At 37.9% G+C, this 20181-nt stretch overlaps 1 protein-coding gene across 1 annotated transcript in view; it reads right to left on the bottom strand.

Annotated features, from left to right (window-relative positions):
* The window catches only part of LOC150081921 (BTB/POZ domain-containing protein 6-like), a 41693-nt gene extending 28215 nt beyond the window's left edge, over positions 1–13478 (bottom strand). The window contains exon 1 of the mRNA XM_090380366.1: positions 13379–13478. Within this exon, the coding sequence (XP_090236492.1) occupies positions 13379–13390 (12 nt within the window). The 5' untranslated portion in view covers positions 13391–13478. The remainder of the gene's footprint in view (positions 1–13378) is intronic.
* Between the last annotated feature and the right edge of the window lie 6703 nt (positions 13479–20181).

Consider the following 20181-nt stretch of genomic DNA (forward strand, 5'->3'; position numbering starts at 1 on the left):
TAGGCGCTTTACGCATATATGTTGTTGCGTCTGAAAAGAAATAATAAATTTCGGATTTCTATTGGTTCAATTTTAATGAAATTTCGTAAAGCTGGACAAATCACTCTACAAGAACTGAATATAAACTTTCATGAAAATCTGTTCACTAGAAATAGTTATTACTTTCGAACTGACAGACAAATAAATAATTATTATTTCCAGATTCTATTAGTCCGGTTTTAATGAAATTTGGAATGTTTTGACAAATTTTCTCAAAACAGCCAAAAATAAAATTTTAAAAATTCATCCATTAGGAGTTATTACATGCGGGCGGGCTGACGGACATGGTAAGGTAATAGGGATTTAAGCATATATGCTAATGCGCCTAAAGGCAGTGAAACTTTTTTGCTGTTTCAACGAAAAGAACCCAAAGTTATAAATAAAAATAAATATGTAATCTCTATTGTTTTGTCCTTGAGAGCAAGCCGATATAAAACTATCCACTGGCGTCTAAGAAAATAAAATGAAATCAAATAATGATGCTGCCAAAACAAAAAAATATTTAATAACATTTTATAAAACAGTCTCACACGAACAATCAAATGCATGGTTCATCAAGGCACGGATAATCAAGATTCCACTGGAAAATCCTTTTTCACTCTATGCTGTAGTTGTCTGGTTCAGGAGGAGGCGTGATGGTGGCATTTCCTCCCACTTACGATGTCCTGACTTGTAGGACAATGATATTGAGTTTTTGTACCAAATAAGTGGATTCAGTTCTTAGTTTGTTTTATTTTTCATTTATATTTTATTCTATGTCATTATACATTTTACTTTTACTTAATTCCATTTAGTTTTTAGACACGTTAACATATATGCATAAAGCGCCAATCGTCTTCATCATGTTCGTCCGTCTGCACGTAATAAGTGGTTTCACAGTGAATGGATTTTCATAAAATTTTATATATGTCTATTTTACAAAAGTTTGCCAAACTATACGAATTTTTAATTAAAATCAGACAAATAGAAATCCAGTTATTATTATTATTGCCATATTATTTCTCCCTGATGGAGATTCTACCCCATGATGGGTACTAGTACCAAGTGCACAGGGTGGTTGTTATGTCCGTGTTACTGCTGGTCGAGAAACTCTCTGGCTATCCTACAGGTAGGTGTTCAGGATTCGACTTTCTAGAATTCCTTGTAGGTGTTCTCTGAGAGACCTGTTGCTGCTAGGCTGTTATGTAAGGTCTTTGGCACCATGCCGGTGGTTGACACGATGATCGGGATGGTAGTTACTTTTTGCATATGCCACATTTCTTTGATCTCCTCTCTTAGATTAGTGTACTTCCTGATTTTTTCCTCGTGGGTTTTCTGGAGGTTGCCAGTGCTAGGCACCGCTAATACAATTAGATAGATAACATTTTCGTTCTTGTCGACAACGGTTATGGCGCCGTCCCAGTACAGCTTGTGGTTGGGGTCTCTAGTACGGCCTGGGGTTCGTACTTGTAATACGGTACACTTTCTTTGATCAACTGCTATTGTTGCTGGCTTCTGAGGTATTATTCTGGCTACCCGGTCATGTCTAAGAGTGTACTCTGTCTGAGTGATCACCTTGCATCCCGCGGTGATGTTTTGGATCGTTTCTGAGGCCAGGCGACATCGTCGACATGTGTCATCTGACACTCCAGGCTCCTTTGCGATATATTTTCTATAGTTCTTGTTGTTGATTACCTGGTCTGTGTCTTGATGAAGGCCATTGTAGTGTCTAGCATGGAGCCTCTTCTTTGCCCATCTTTCTAGCTTAGTTTGTTCCTTCTGGGTGGGAAGGTCTCCTCGCTTAGGTTGAGTGAGGTGTGCTGCTGTGTTTATCTGGAAGTAATCCTTCAGGTTAGCTATTGCTGTCTTCTGTTGCTCTATGAGGTCTATCAGACCCCTTCGTCCTTCTTTCAGAGCTACTGCAAGTCTCTCTACGGCTGACTTTGGGTGGTGTTGGCGGCTCTTGGTTATCATTGTGCTGGTGTTTCTCATGATATCCTCCAGCTCGGTGTTAGTCCAATTCATGATCCCGAAGGAGTATGTCATCACTAGGACTGCATAGATGTTTATGCTTTAACTGTGTTCCCTCTGTTCAGCTTTGATTTAAGCAGGTATCTGAGTCTGTGATGGTATTTTTCGGTGAGGCAGGATTTGATCTCCTTGTGCTCTAACTGCTGAGCCGTAGATCTCACCCTCTGGCATGGCTTCGATCCCTTTACCAGTCTGCAGCTGGTAGGTTCGGCCGACTAGTTTCCCCTGATGCAATCCTCGGATCTTGCATTTGTCTAGACAAAATTCCATCCTGATATCATTGCTGAATTCTTCGGTGATCTGGAGCAGTTGCTTCTTGGTTGCTGCGTAGAGCTTGATGTCATCAATATACATCAGATGGTGGAGAGAGTGTACAGGTTTTTCCTTCTTTTCTTCAGGTTAAATCCATACTTGCTTTTGTTGAGTGCTATACAGAACCACAGTGAGCTCGAGGCATCTCCCTGAAAGATATTCTCGACCTTGATGGTGGTACTCCATTTCGCTAGGTTGCTTCTAGAAAGTTTGTCACTAAACTATTTTATTAGGGTCACCTGGAAATGTAATTTCAACTACCCGTCTGTATTGTGTCAGTAAATTGCGTGTGTTCTGTGGGCTATTTGTCTGCTTTGCTGGACGAAAAATTAAGGATTCCAGGGTGAAAAACCTTGCTATCTACGCCTGTGACGGACTAACTTAGCCACGGAGTGAAAAAAGCCGATAAAAGTTCTTCGCGTCATCGACTAGATTCAAACCCGGTCCTTTTCCACCCGATGTGGGGAGGATGGTGACGATACCACTGTGCTGCTACCCGCGCAGACAAAAAGTTTTTCACTATATGATTGACTTTGTAGATCTCTATTAGCCAGTTAAGAGGCACAGAGTCGAAGGCCTTACGGTAATCGATGCCATGCACAGATTGCGGCGCTTCTTGCAGGCTTGCTCTATAAATGTGACACCAATGGTTTATTGCTCCTTGCATCCTTTCTGCTCTTCGGCCATGATGTTCTGGCTCTCAAAGTGGTCTGATATCTTCTTGGTTATGTAACTGGTCAGGATCTTGTACATGTTAGGAGACAGGTGATCGGTCTGAGTTACTTGTGTCTTCGTCTTTAGCCTTCAGATATGTGATTCCTTCAGTAAGAAACTCCGGGATTGTGTCTTGGTTACTTATCATTCGGGCGAACTGCTCTGCTAGGTGCTTGTGTTTGCAAGCGAGCTTATTATTATTATTTCCCCTTCTTTCTTTTATTTTTTCAGGAAGTGGGTTTGAGAATTGTATAATCAAAATTGTGTTTGAGCAAATGTGTAACAATAACTTATTGATAAGGATTCTGAAATCCTTAATGAGTTTTTGATGTAATTTAATTGATGAAGAATATTGCATTGTATTATTATTGTTGTTGCTCTTATATTATTTCTCCCTGATTGGGGGTCCCACCCCTTGACGGGTATTGCTACCAAGTACACAGGGTGGTTATGTCTTGTGTTACTGTTGGTCGAGGAACTCTCTGACTATCGTACAGGTGTTCAGGATTGCGACTTTCTGGAGTTCCCTGTAGGTGTTTTCTGGGAGACCTATTGTTGGTAGGCTGTTATGTAGGATCTTTGGCACCATACAGATGGTTGACACGATGATCGGGATGGTCATTACTTGTTGCATATGCCACATCTCTTTGATCTCCTGTCTTAGGTTCGTGTACTTCCTGATTTTTTCCCCATGGGTTTTCTGCCGGTTGCCAGTGTTGGTACGGCTATGGAAATCAGATAGGTAGCCTTTTCCTTCTTGTCCACATGGGTTATGCCCGGTCTGTTGTTACGGGATTGTCTTATCCATTATTATGGCGCGGTCCCAGTACAGCTTGTGGGTTGGGGTCTCTAGTACTGCCTGTGGTTCGTACTTGTACGGTACACTTTCTTCGATCACCTGGTATTTCCTTGCCAACGTCTGATGTATTATCCTGGCTACCTGGTCGTGTCTATGGGTGTACTCAGTCTGGATGATCACCTTGCATCCCGCGGTGATGTGGCGTGTTGGATCGTTTCTGAGGCCAGGTGGCATCGTCGACATGTGTCATCTGGCATTCCGGGCTCCTTGGCGATGTATTTTCTATAGTTTCTGGTGTTGATTACCTGGTCTTGGATGGCGAGCATGAATTCCATCCTTCAATCTCAGGGAAGAGCGTCCGGCTCGTGACCCATGCAGTGCAAGCCATTTTATCTATATGGTCTCGATGAAAGTCATTGTAGTGTCTTCTTTGTCCGTCTTTCTAGCTTCGTTTGTGCCGTCTGGCCGGAATGGACTCCTCACTTAGATTGCATGGGGTATGCCGCTTGTCTCTCTTCCTTATGGCCTAGTAGAGTGTAACTAGAAGTAATCCTTCAGTTTAGCTACTGCTGTTTTCTGTTTATTATTATTATACGTATCACCGTATATTTTAGCTGAGGCACTAGATGTCATGTTTGTTGTCGTGCAGTAATAGAAGGAATGAATGGGCAATATCCACTGATTCCTGCGATCAGATCAATTCAGGCCAGTTTTGCCTGTATGCTTGATTTTTCATCAGTAAACAGGCAAATCGACCATAGAGCAGACGTAACGTACACATTCTTTTAAAAGCTGAAGTTCTCTTTGATTATTTACAGAAAATATTTTCTTTCAGCAGGTTTTTAGTAAGTCAGACACTATAGTAAATCTTCTTATTCAGCTAAAAGCACTGTCTTCTAATACGCGCTTATAAAAAATTAATGCACTAGTGATTACTTTACTGATCACTCACTACATAAATGTATACCTTCATACTGGTACCTTCAAGCACCTAATGTTGTTTTTGTCATTAGAGTTCCACTACTGGAAAAATACCTGTCCCATTAACTTTTCAAACTTCGTTTGTGCCGTCTGGGCAGAAGGGGACTCGTCGCTTAGGACATGATTAGAACAACCAATCAGAGCTGTCCATCTCATAAAACCAGCTGTTTCCTTAGTTCATCTCTTCATCTTATTTTCTTTCTCTTAATATTCACTAAAACTGTTTACTACATGTTACGTTCTTACAGATGTTGTTATAGCTATATCAGATTGCCATCATCACTGAAAAAAAAGACACAATAATAATAATAATGATGGAAAGATTGCTAGTTAATTAATTAACTTTCTGTATAAAAGCTTTATTATGTTATAAAGTTACGAGTATTAACTTATTTCGAAAAAAAATTGAAAGGTCATCTGGGAAGGTATAATTTCGCAATTCATATAGGCACAATATATTGATGCCTCATAGCTTTAGTTGCTTTGAAGCTTAACACGTTTCTCCAAACTATAATTTAAATAGAAAAACCGGACAGATAGAAAAGAATTCGCAGCCTAATGATTCTTAACTGATAATTATAGCTTAATTCGGTGTAAAAGCTAATTTAAACATCGTTAAGTACGTCTCTTAACAATGCAGAATATCTATTAGCATCACTTTATTCATTTCTCAATCTATTTGCATAAAACATTGCTTTTTTTTCTGAATTCAGAGATGTCTCATATTAGGAACAATATTCTGATTTTAATAATTATTATTAATTTTTTTTTTCGTGCGTATCATATAGGTCATTCGTATACCGCATATTGTAGCTAATGAATGAATGGGCAAATGGCGAAAGCGTGTTCTCGGTTCACGCATAAAAGTCGTTGCGCTTCGAGAAGCTCGTTATTTTGTTATCAGTTTACTAAACACAGCAGAAACGTGAAGAATGTTATATTTCGATTGCCATTAAAATCCAAGAAGAAATAAATATAGCATCTTACGAACTGGTAGTATGATTGTATCAATGTTTGCGATCTGTGGTACAGTTGCCATTTGTTTAATTAATAAGCAATTAATAATGAATTAAACAGATTAATTAACAAGCAGTTGCATTTCATACATTATGATTAAAAAGTATTACAAAACGTCCAGTTGTGAGGTGTGTGCAGCGAAGTGAAAACAATTACTTTTATATATTATTATTTAATCAAGTAGTAATTAAGTGGTAACAAGATAGTTATTTATTTTACACTTCCGATAATAACAGAAAATAAAATTCAATTAATTTAAGAAATGTAACGCACTGCGTACATTATCTGGCTTGTTTTCTGTGTATTAATGATTTTATTTAATCGTGTATGGGTTCTTATAAATCTATATATGTATGTGATCTTATGAATGTATGTTTTCTTTAAATCCTTGGATTAGATCGAAGACTACTCGCACAAAACTTGCTCCACTCCTTACCACGTAAACGTTCTGTTTCCATTGAATATTTTTTTCTACAGCTATATCCATGGACATTGTTCTTCTGAGGTGGCATCTAATCCTTTTTTCTTTTGTCTCATCATCGACTTCCTTTCTGTGAAATAACCTTCCTCTATATGTAATTCCTGAAAATTATAGCCTGTAAAAATTCAAGGTCAATGTCGACAACTTTCTACTTCTACCCGACCTATTTCAACGATGTTTTATATTTGTGGGAGAGAAAAATCAGATTTGTCAGATGCGTTTTGAGAGGTGGGTTGGTCCTTAACATTGATGTAGTCGGATGACAGCTCGTCAAATACCTGGAAATAGAATTAACTGGAAAATAAGAAAAAAAAAGCTCAGACTAAAATTTCTGTTCGTAATTTGGAGAAAAACAACCACTTTTTGTTTCTCTGAAACGAGAAATTGTTCAGATTGGTTGTTTTTAAGCTACATAATAATCTTGAATAACATCTGGACTCACTATTACTTGGATTCCATTCTTATCGAAGTTGAGAATTATATACAATTGGCGTAGGATAAATTTATAGTACACGTTTTATATACAGGATACTGTACAATTCGACGGTTCACAATCCAGAATCCTTTACAATTTCGCGAAAAAATCATATTACAATCCGGAAATATTAAGATTTCACTGATACGGAACTCGTATTAGCGACCGGATTACCAAACATCCCCGGAATTGACTACCAGCCCTCGAAATTATTTTCCCCTGAAATGGCCTGGTTTTGCAGGATATTTATCTAGAAAGGTCATTCACTGCAAAACTTGAAACTACTGTTTATTCAGGTTTGGTATTTATGCACATTACATCACGGGAACTATCTCCAAATGCTCAACGCTGATATATTCTCTTTACAGTCACTTGGATTTAAACTGCTTTGTTTGCATATAATTTAATAATTATTTTATAATAATATGACTATAATTTCATTTATTTAATACTGTAATAATAATAATTATTTTATTATTTAATTGTGTTCTCGGTAATGCAAAATAGTATAGATATTTTCCATGTTCCTTAAGTTGAGGCCATTTTTTACCTGGGTTTGAAATGGAAAATCATGATACTCCTGATTAGTAATCGTATTTGTTTTACTTTTAAGAATCCCTGAAAAAAGGGGTGATATCTCTCTCTTTTAGCGATGTAACTGCTCTTGCAAATTACAGCTATGTGGCTGGTTATACAGCGCCTGCGTGATCCAGTGATTATTTTGACTCTGGTTTCTGTTACAGGGGAGTAAGGCAGCGAGGAAAGAGTTCTGTACACAAGTTTCGGATCGCTTAATTAAAAGAATTCAATAAAGTCTCGGTTTCGGGAAAAGGGGAGCTGGTTTCTGTTACAGGACAACGCTAGGTCATATTCTCAGCTGATTAGCAAGGAGTTGTGACAGAGTATGGGACTGTGGAACTCTCTCTCTCTCTCTCCGATTTACATCCCCTAAAGTATTTCTCGTGCCCAAAATGAAGGTCACCCTGAAAAAATGACGGTTTGAATGTATATGGCATCAAAATATATATGATAAAGATGGCAGTGAGTTCAAATGTATTTTAAAAACATTCCAAACAACTATACGAACGATCTTACAAGCGTGTAGTTGCTAAGTTGTTAATATATATATATATAGAACTATATACAAAATCATCGTAGGTGATTTTGTATATAGTTTTATATACATATATTTTAGAACTGTTCTTGTTTATACTCCGGCATGAATTCCGGTCAGTGGAGTTCACAATAAATCATCAATACAATTGTTAATCATATTTATCAGTCATGGGCTTGAACCCCAGTTCACTCAAAGAGCGCGTGTTATTGCACTCACGCTTCTGACCACTCGGCTACGTCATATATAGGCCAAAAAATATATATATTTTCGCGTTTATTATAAGAAACTTTTAATTCTGCTAAGTTTTCTCCTTCTGGTTTGTATGTCATGTTACACATCTCATGTGGAGCATACCACAGTGTTTATAGAATCTAATTCATGACACTTAATTTCACATAGATCTATACATAGTTCCAACAGTGAGCACTGTATTGTAGAAAATTTGCTATTACTCCTTACACTCTAATAATTGGATTAATGACTGCTTGAGGAAGAAGTTTGGGAAATGGAGAGAGAGACATAACAAAATTAAATTAGGTGGTTGATTGATAGCTCATATCGAACAGCTTTTTAAACTGCTCAAAGGGCTTAAATAGTCAAAATTTTATAGCTCCATTTTTTAACTATCCTTAATTTGTAATCCCTAACCAAAAGAAAGGCAGCCGTCCAGTGGTACCCATCGATTATTAAAAGAGGCTACTTGTTGGAAACTAACCACAGACTAAATACTAAAAGTTATATAGGCACAGTGTATGGGAAAGAAATACTGGCATCGGCAGCTACAACCACCCTAAAGAGAATTTATGCTACGAAATATTGCTGCAGTCATGAGCAACAGCTAAACTTAAGCTACCAACACAGATAACGACCACCGTAAAAGCACAGTCGATGGAGCCGATTCGGCTTCCGAAACTAATTGAAGAACAACTATTCAAGAGGAAAGTGCTCCCAGGAGCCATTTAGCGACCTTAACATATGGAATCTCTGCTCCTAGCGTATACCTCCACCGCGCCTACGGTTCTCATCAGTGCTTTTGGCACAAAACAACGGACTTGTTCTTTCTGACACATTTCTGCCAGAGCAATATCTCAATAGAATTCAGCAATTGAACTGCGAACTCCATGTATTTGTCACCTATGTTAAGTACAGGAGGTCCATCCTCGAGGCACAAGAGGATAAACAACGCGTTCATTACCCCTTTGTGACCACCTTTTAGTTCTTCAGCCATATTAGCTGTTGTGATCGGTTATGTTCGTGATTAGTTAGAACTATAAGCCAGGAACCCACTCCTCCGCAGTATGAAGAAACGGTCCATAGTTCTTCCTGAGACGAAGCCTCCTTGCTGTTGAGAGTAACTTCTTAATTCTTTTACCCATTTAGTTTTTTTATACTTACTCTCCTTTCTTGTTTATGACTTAATTATATACATGTATATCTTATTATGTAAAACACCTAGCTCTTGCTGAGAAGGGTTATTATACTTATCCTTTTGTACAATAAACATTTATTTAACTGTTCTTATAGCTTTGCCAAGTGAAACCGCGAATTGCATATTTGTGCAATTTATAGTGTATTACGCATTCGAACTTGTGGCTTGCAGAATTTCACGCCCAACAATACAAGAGGATCATGGTCAGCTCCAATGAATTCAGTAAGTTCTGTATTTGTGATTTAGATCAGTATGTCTTGTCCATTATTGTCTTTTTACCGGAATTTTCTGCAATACGATTTCTTTGTCGTAGTTCACTTATTTCAAAAACCTTTCAAGATTAAAATATAACAATTTCGGGGTAAAGATAAGATTATAATATATATGCAGATTATTAAAATCAAATTATATATTATAATATAATATGAAAATTAAAGCAGTTAACATAATGCGTACCGTTTAAGTATTTGAAGTTGTGACTATAATTAGCTTGTGTACCTTTTTGAAGTAGGCTGTTGTGTCCATTGAAGATTAACTCGTCTTATTCTATCGAAGAGGAGGAAGTGACTTAGTGTTTGAAGGTGTTTTACCATTATTATTATTGTTGAGACCAAGGTGGGCGAGTTGAGAAGTTGCAGAGCATATGTGAACCATTACATATAGCACTGCTTCTGGTTGAAGCAACGTCATGGCGGAAAATGCGTTTTTATGACAGAAGAAAGTTAAGCGAGTCCCAGATTTAGACGTCATTTATAAGAATTGGTCAAGGGGTAATATCAGTTCTTCAGCAATTTTAGGTTAAAGTCAGAAATACGAGGTTTGGCAATAAAGTTCCCTGATTAGTGCAATAAAAATAACATAGCGTTGAAGGTGCTCAAAAATAGTTTTATTTTTATTTAAAGTAATCATCACCTGATTGAATGCTCTTATTACACCATTCTAAAAATTTCTAAAAAGAGTCAGTAAAGGCGTCCAAAGGGATGATGTTCAGTTCGGCGGTTACTTATTTCTTTATGTCCTCAACATCCGAAATATTTTTCTTTTGAGGGCAAATTTCAACTTGGGAAAGAGGAAGAAGTACGCAGGTGCTAGATCGGAAGAGAAATATGGATGGTTGATTTTTACAATGCAATGTTTCGTCAGAAATGTCTTCACAAGTGAAGGGTGGGGGGGGTCATTGTCTCGCAACAAGAACCAGCTGCTTTTCTCTCGAAATTGCGGCTTCACCCGGGAAATGCGCTTCAATATTCTTTGAAGCACTTTATGTAGAACACTGCATTGACTCGCTCCCCTCTAGGTACAAATTCCTTATGAATCACATCCTGTTTGCTGAAAACCATGATCAGCAAACAGACTTCTGTAAAAGAAACGGTTTGGGCCTTGGTGATGATTTTAAAGTCCGTTGCACGCTCTGACGCTTCGTTTCTTGGTAGCACTGAAACATCAAACATTCATCTATAGTAACAATACAGTCGAGGAAATTAGGATTGCCTTGTCAAGCCTGTATGAAGTCGTCGACTGATGACACTCTTTGTTGCTACTCTGTTGTTTGCTTCTGCTCCTCCGTGAGGCTGTGCGGCACAAATTTGGCACAGATCCTCCTTTTCCTAAAATCTGCATGCAGAATTGAACGAATCGTCTCCATATTCTTATTCAACTCATCAGCCATCATTCTGAGGATCAAACGACCATCTCTGACCATAATTTCCCAAACTTTTGCAACTCTGTCCTCATTTCGAGAAGTTGACGGACGCCCACTTTTTTGGGTCATCGCGAGCATCCTCGCGATGACCCAAAAATGGAGTTTGTTGCTCCATTGCACAATCGTGACACGGAACGTTAAAGCTACTAACGAAAATGGTTGTTAATTGCAATCTGTTAGCTTACTGGACAGTCTCTGTACCACTATTTGCTGGAGAAAGTTTGAAACAACATATCACTCCCGTTTATTTACAAATTCATCGAACATGACCCCAACGACACCAGTCCAGGAACTTTATTGCCTCACCTCGTATTTCTCTCTGTTATGGTGTGTGTGTGTGTGAGAGAGAGAGAGAGACGTATCAAAATGAGAAAAGAATTCGGAATTCACAATTCTAATTAAGACTTCCAATTGTAATTGCGTGTGACAATATTCAATTTCATTGTATATTATGATATCCAGAGAAACAGATGGATTTCGGCTAATATATACATGTATGTATATAAAAATTTAAAATTATGCATATTTTACTTAAAAATGAATTTGAGAACTTAATTAAAATAATTTAAAAAATCTCTCTTGGATGGAAAGTAGTTATAGTTATCGAAAATGCTGCACGCTGTAACACCCTTACGATAAACGTTTTATGCTATATATATATATATATATATATATATACACGCTATTTTATTAGTATATATAATAATAAAATAGCACTATCATGTCACGTGAAAATTCTTAACAGAGAGATTTTATTAAGCTGTTATATAATACAAGCTAAATACTACTTGTTAGCAGGTGACGTTTCAGGATTTTTGCCGAGCTCCGCCTTCAGACCATAAATGCTATGAAAAAACCATGTATATTGTATTCCTTCTCCTTCTAAATTCGAATACCATCATAATCTAATAACGTATTTTTAAATGGTAAATGGGGAGGAAGTAAGTTGAATAATTACCTAAACTAAAATTGACAAAACCTTCTTTAAACCAAACAGCTTTAACAACTACACAAATTGTAAAGATAAAACTGTAAACATTTCTTAACTGAATGCTCAAAACTTCTTAAATACATATTCTTACCAAGCTGCTCCACTTTTACGCTAATCTAGTAGAAACGTGCACTGAAAAGTATTCTATGTCAGCTTGAAACATTCCTAGTTTTCTCTCGCACTTTATGTAGTGGAATAAAGTGTTTTAGTTTAATATAGTGTTAATATCAATTGCAGTTTAAGGAATTACTTACTCTATCCTTATTGTTTACATTTTCTCTACGCTTGCCCCATAGATAACCTTCCTTCCATCATTAATCACGTTCTGTTCTTCAATCGACTGAAGGCAAGTCGTCCTACAAGATGCTTTCGCCAAATATTTATATTAACCTGAGTGGCTCTATTAGTTCCTGAAGAAGGCTTCTAATATTGCATGACTTGTTTTCCTGGATAAACTAAGGGACCAGAAAGCTAATAAACCTTGTCGTTAAAAAGAGACATCACCATTTTATTGTGGCATCTACAAACACCCAAACTAAACTTGTATTTTGAAACGAAAAAAGCACTTGAATTCGAATAACGCTTGAATGGGTTGTAGTGGACGTACTGTATACATTAAAGCGCACCTATGAAAGAAAAGGAATTCTCCCCCTGTCGTAAACGTAGAAGAACCTACGTCATCTGTCATACCTCCCGGGCAAACCATCCACTAGCATTCCATGTCTGCAAGTTCATGTTCATCTATTTCTAACACACCCTCGTGTGAGGATCAGTGATTAATGTTCCGCTACTTGTCATCTGTCTTATATAAAGCAGATTTAGTTCAGCTTGAAATAGGTTTCTGGACACAGCTGTCAGCTGAACGATGTATGTGAGCGTGGTTTACCCGAACTGTCTGGATAATGTGCAGAAACTCTCTTCACCTCCGATAGTTTCACACTCAATCATCTCCGACTTGTTATTCTCTTCCAATGGCTTTTTATAATGTCCATTGCCATGTGAGGATCAGTTCGCCCCACGATTGCGTATTTACCATCTCCAAATAATACGCAATCATGGGCTTCCGTCGCCATGTTCTTTGTATGACACCGAAATGATTCTGTACAGTTGTAGTCCGGGTGGTTTAAATTCGTGCTTTTATGATGGGACTTGAATATCAGCGATAGACGAAAGTTAGTTTGAATGAGTACTGCGCGCACTGCTATTTCGAACTAATTTATTACCAAGGAAAGTTCCACGATATTGCGTATTCGTTCTACAAACGTTGATCAACTAAAATACTAACAGCTTTATGACATTGAAGATTCTTACCTGTTCACTCATTGAGGTCACGATACTCCAGTATGTTTAATACACAGAGCACAAAGAGAAAATTGGATTCATACGTAAAGTTATCTACTGAATCCATTGCTAACCACTCACATACCTTTATAGCGATGCTAGCGCCCTCACTACTGAGAATGCTTGTAATCCTCGCGTCTCCAACTGAGCGTATCGTCTCCGTAGGGAGCAGCTCGGAAAGCAGTCGGCTCTGGACGTGTAATTAGACGTTTTGATGGAGAGAGAGAGAGAGAGAGAAATTCTGCTGTCTACTATTGTGTTGTTGATGCACTGGCACCATGGTAACGCATTTCGAAGTGATTTAACTGAACACTCTGTATACGTAATGTCCCGTAGTAATCTAGTTGCAGTAACCGTTTCTAAGAGGTAATTTGGTCAACCTTGTCCACAACTCGATTTGTCTTGCTTTTTAGCGCGTGAATAATTAATTCTTTTCGAATGTTTTCCACACTCTTCACGATGTCTATTCATAGTATATTCCATTCATAGGGTGTTAGGTTCTTAAATGAAGTGTGTGTCAAGTTTATCCGAAATGGTTTGTGTGTGGGCCAGGACTAATAGGGGGAAAAAATAATATAAAATTAAATTATAATGAACACTCTGGAATAAATCTAAAGCAGCATGCTCCGAATCGATTTCGTAATTAACGAACCTTCTGGAAAGGGTGGTGGAATATACTTTAAAGGACGAAACGAATCTGTCGTGGCCCATGACAGACAAGAGCATACTGTCCATATGCTGTAGCTGGAACCTGATTTGAAATAATATGTCAAGAGATTAAACAGTACAGAGACATCGGTTTCACGAGACCTTCAGAATCTGACTGGAAAAATCTCAGAATGTGGATTTTTGCTGTAAATTAAACTTAATGACGTATAGCCTGAGGGAGGAGGGAGTAAAGGCAAAAGGAGAGCGATGAATAATAGTGTTTGTGCAGCTATTTTTACAGACTGAAGAGGTGGAATATGACACTCGGCTAGAATAAATTAAAAATAAATAGCAAAAGTCACATTTGTGGAATATAGGACAATGAGCAGTGAGTAAAAGCCTACCTACATATGAAAATAGCATCATACCTGGCTCAAAATTGCGAAACATCTTTCCAATGTCCTTGCGCGTTGCTGTGGCAGTCACCTTTGGGACTATCCTTTCGCTATTTAACAAGCCATAAGAAGAAAATGACATTTTATGCATGGATGTAACTCTCACTTATAATTGTACTTTTTTAAGGCGTTTACATTTTAGAGACCATCTCCTGTCGACTACTTTAAAAGTGTGTCTGTGGCTCCACCTATAGACTTATTTGATATGCTAGATTTCCCACAAAAACTACACTTACCTTGTCCGAAAGCAATCCATTATCCCACGCTGAAGTCTCTCTCTCTCTCTCTCTCTCTCTCTCTCTATCTATCTCGTCTGGAGAAGGCACGTGAACTTAGCACGTGAGACATTATCTGTTATTACGTCTCGAATGAATAATGGCAGTGAAGGGGTTGCCTACTGTGTTCCACGCCCCCTCTTCCTACCCGGACTGCTTCTCTTCTGATGAATCACAGTTTGCAGGAAAGCGCTCTATGATTATAAGAAACCACAGCAGTGAGGAATTTAAATGTAAGGCTTGTCATCACCTTTTTGTTGTAGGGCTTGCACTAAAGCCTCTTGATTAATGTGCATGAAAAAATTGGGAATGCCAGGAAATGGTTGTTATAACAGTCAAATGATCGCTGAAAACAGAGAAATAGAAAAAAGAAACAGAGGTGGAAGCTAAATTGTCCAGATTCGATTCCTAATAAATTAATCTGTTCATTCATTTATTCATTCACTACGACAACTTACTGAAATCGAAACCCTGTTTAATATCACTGCGCATGCATCAAAGCGAACATTCTCAATCTGACAGGTCAGTTAAGACCATTCCTATGGTTATCGCTTTGCTAACAATCCTTTAACAGCAAATAGTGAAAAATCCTACTGTATGTATGCGTATTTTTTTAGAAAATACGCATATGTACAATAGGATTTTTTACCATTGTTTTCTCAGAGATTATAGAAAATGATAATTTATGATTATTGGTTCAAAAAAGTCGTAACTTACTGATAAAACTGTCATCACCTGAATAAACTCCTGAATAAAAGTTCTCTCTTGTTAAACTTCCATACCAAATCTGAAAACGGAATGAAAACAGCATCTTACTTCGCTTTCTTATCTCTTGAAACATATTAATAAACGGTAAATGAATGATGGCTTCATTGCACGAAATAAAACTGCTGTGGCATGCATTCTAACTGTTTCCAATGTCACAGATCCCGTTGCTGATATTCTGAGAGAGAGAGAGAGAGATGTGGACATATGTATAGGGCGGCACCTGGAACGTCTGTTCAACTCCGCCTCTTGTCTCTGTGAAGAACAGAGTCAACTGCAGAAGGTCCAGAAATATATTGGTGTAGGTTTGCGTGTGTTCTGTTGTTCTGTTCTGGCCTCTTGGCTACCCAGAAACATCAGTCACCTGGACAGATGATTCTGGGTACTCGTCCACACCACGGGAAGGTGGGCCAGTTCCAGTAGAGCACGTACTGTCTCAAAAGAGACTCTGACCCACCTAGTGTTGCCAAAAGGTGGGCCAAGATCCTCTGGGGGGCCCCTTCCAGAGGAAAAGAAGGGGAAAAGAAGCAACAAGTTCTAAAATATTGAGTAAAAGACTTGGAATATACAAACTTATTAAGAATAAAAATGAAGGAAGAGAAGCTATTTCCAGTTGTCAATGCATACGTACGTACATCACATCTAGACACATGTCTCAGATCCTTTCTTCCTTTACTATTTTTAATTCAACCCCAAAATATACACTTGGTGGGGTTGAGTTGTATTTTGATTACTGTGTTCAGATATCGATACCTCATCTAAAAAAAAGACATTGAGCTTCTTTGAAGGGTCCGAAGACGTAATTTGCATGGTGAGATCAGCAAAAGGGCGACAGTACGAAGAAAGATTTCGATTATGTATGCTACAGAGCTTGGACCTTAGACAGTACCTGATTGGGGTTTATAAGGCTCTGGAAGGGATTAGTAAAATGAATGAAGTCGAAAATTTCACTCTTATAAAAATTCCAGAAATAGGGGCTGTAAATTCAAATTACAGGGGAAGAAGACTAGATTGTAGGAAGTTTTCTTTTAGCCAGTGAGTCGTTGATTACTGGAACTGTAAAGTAAAGTAAAGGATTACTGTAAAGTTTACTTTACAGGTAATTGAGACTGACAGTTTTGAATAAATTCAAAGGTCAACTGGATAGTTACCTACCCAGGTGAGAAGCGTATAATAATAATAATAATAATAATTTGTATCCCTTATCTACTTTTTCTTTTCTATTTTTGGCCTGGTCAGCAGAAGCCTGTGGCTTCCTTGCCCTCTATGGCTAATACCATTACTAATACAATAAATTAATGTGTTATAGGTTATAGCTTAAACTGTTTCTACATTTGTGGATCAAATGCGTTGATTTAATTTTCCATAAACAGGGATTTTCTCTGTAGAATTCATTAAACTCTGCAATACATTCTTTGGACATTGTTCGGTAAACCACTAAAGATAAAGCATGAACTGAAATTTAGTTTTAAATTATTTTTCATAACCATTCAGGTTATCAATTTTTGACAAATGAAGAAATAGTTCCATAATTAATTGTACTCAGGAGCAGGCCCGACGAGAGGGAAATTAGGGGCTTGAGGACCCGGCCCAGTATTCTTCAAGGGGCCCTTCCCAGATCTTTCATTATATTTTTAAATAGTTAAATTCATGTTTAATACCGTATTCACCGCGGTACCAGGAGCCGTCAGTCCCTCAACATACCTACCTAATACCTACCCGCTCACAGATGAGAACCCAACAAACTTCAAAGCGGTGCTGTCTGGGTGGTGGCGGTATCCGTCGAGAATAAGCAACATTAGTCTACTGACGAAGCGTTGCTTATTCGAGGTACTGCGATATCACGGCAACCCGTTGTGAAGTATTTACAATATGAGATGTAACAAAAACGGAAGCAAAGCCATTTTACTCCGTGTAGATTGTCTGTGAGTTGCGTGTTTTCTGTGGTCGATTATCTGTTTGCTGGACGAAAAACCTGAGTTTCCGGGAGAAAAAACCCACACTATCCCTGCCTAAGACCGACTAAATCAGCCACGTTGTGAGAAAGGGCCATAAAAATTCCTCATGTCATCGACAGGAATGGAACTCAGGTCTTTTCCACCCGATGTGGGGAGGACAGCAATCCTGCCAATTGTGCTACCCAATTGCAATTGCTAGAAGACTTTCTGCAGGGAAGATATTTCCTCGATTAGATTTGACTACTGTAAATATGTATAAATTGTTAAAATAGCAACAAGTCATTGACTATTGATCTGCCCGATTTTGGAAGAACATATAATTGAGGTTAAATATTAATCAATGATCAAAAGCATGAAAGCAGTCTAGTTACACTGACGCTTCCAAGATTTTAAATCTTTAAGGTGACAGTTAAAGAGATTGCAATATATATTTTTTATTCTAATATATATTTGTTTGGTGCTTAATACACGTTACATAATATTATTCGATTTACATTAATATACGTCTAAGTTTGCAGATGATACAAAGGTTGGCAGGGTAATTAACGACAGTATGCTACTGCAACAAGATCTAGAAAAATTAGGTCAATAGGCTTGAGAAATGAAAGTTTTAACATTGACAAATGCAAGTCTTCATATGGGTAGCTGTAGTCCCAGAGTAACTTATCAACTGTGTGGTATAACACGCAGGGTAGTGGAAAATAAAAAAGACCTCGGGATAATTGTGCAGTCAGATAAAATTCTCTGAGCAGTGCAGACATACTGACAGAACAGCTCATGAGGTTTTGTCAATGCCGTACAGAAAGTTTGCTAGAAGGAGGTGGTTATTTCCTTTGTATAAAGTCAGTATCTTCAGTATACAGATCTGGGGGCCTCACTTTAGGAAGCATGTAGATCTGCTGGAACGGGTGCAGAGAAGGGAAACCAGGTTGGTGAAGCAAACAAACGGATGCCCTTTTAGAATTTAGAAAGGCTTCAGTTCTGCGAATTGCAGCGTCTGGAGACTAGGCACCTGCAGGGAGATCTGATTGAAGTTTTTAAGGCTTTGAATGCCTTGAGTAAACTCAGTGCTGATGGGATTCTGTTCTTCCTCTTTCTCAGATTATGCACACGAGGGGCGTAAACCCAAATGGGGGATTGATGGTTGCAGAACAGATCAGATGTGTGGAAGTTTTCCTTCAGCCAGCTGGTGGTTGATTGTTGGAACACGCTTCCATCTGTTGTTGTGGAAGTGGATGGTTTGAATAAATTCAAGGAAGAACTAGACAAAATCTTTGAGGGTATGAATGGATGAAGCGTTTGTTTTTTTTTTGGCTGATGCTATATAAGCTTGCTTTCTTGCATCGTTTACTATCACTACAATTAAAAGGGCCAACTTAAAAAAAATAAAATTAAACTAAAACCAAGAAATTGTCTATTCAGAAAATAACTTTCTTTTCAATGATCATAGGTGGCGTTTCTGTCTCACTGAAAGAACATTCACGAATCGTTTCTCAAACCGTAACATGTCACGCCGTCAAAAGACCGTTGTTCGACCCCGATCACGTCATTCTCTCATACCGTGACCGCATGAATAGCTAAGCAGGTGTGACCATTGTCATCTCGCTGTACCTATTGTGGATGAGTTATGCTATTTGTTGCAGGGGCTTAACTGTTTACAGCTGGCAAACACAAAAGCCGTGACAGATGTTTAAAAAGGGCGGAATGTTAAGTACATTCATAAGAGACAGGAGTCTACCTTTACTTTGGAGGGGGGAGGAGGAGTAGAGAAGATTGAAAGGAGTTGCGCACATTAGGTGCCATGCTCAAAATAAATTTTCCAAATGAACTTGCTTGTAGTTACAACAAACTGATCACTTCATACATGTTTTCAATAGCAATGATTTATTCCTTATTATATTATAATAACTATAGGTTATACTCCAGAACATGGGTACCACTTTGTTGGCGTGGCTTCTTTTGCTTGAATTCGTCCAGAATTAGTGGCGTAAACTAACATAACCTTTTTTCACTAGCCAAAAATGAAAGTCTATTAAAAAATCCACACTTCTTTTGCTTGAATCCGTCCCGAATTAGCCTTCTTCGTCACTTTCTAGCCGAAGGACAAAGTGTACCCAGGTTCTGGAGTATAACCAAACTATATTTTAGTTATATTCAAATTCTTTGGAATGGGAGCGTTACAGTTCCAGATATTTACAATATTCCTGGTAAGGTTTTAAAACAGTCTACAGATATGAAACATTGTTTTTCATGGATGTTCAGTTGTATGGGAAAAAGTTTCAAGAACGTTCAGGTTTGTTTTTTGATATTTTGATTATAAACTAATGCTTTAAATGTATATTACTGAAACCATTTGTAAAATATTTTTAAATGACGCATTCAAACTGATAAGAGGTTTGTCTTTACGGTAATATTTCATGATTAGCAATGAAAGAATCTGAGGAATAAAATTAGACGTCTTTAATAACACATTTCAAAATATCCAGGACATATATCGTGTTGAACTACTGCTACAGTATTCTTGAAAATTGAATCAATAAGAGATTTTTTAGAAATATTTCTAGTTGTAGACAACTGTCAGTTCAAGAGGGGGAGGAGGGAGGGTTACTCTCTCTCTCTCTCTCTCTCTCCGAACATGTGCGTTGGTGACTAAACTTTAGAAGTGTGGAATT

The sequence above is a fragment of the Mastigoproctus giganteus genome, chromosome 8 (genome assembly GCF_048544385.1).
Source record: "Mastigoproctus giganteus isolate SK-2022 chromosome 8, ASM4854438v1, whole genome shotgun sequence".
In the NCBI taxonomy this organism is placed as follows: domain Eukaryota; kingdom Metazoa; phylum Arthropoda; class Arachnida; order Uropygi; family Thelyphonidae; genus Mastigoproctus; species Mastigoproctus giganteus.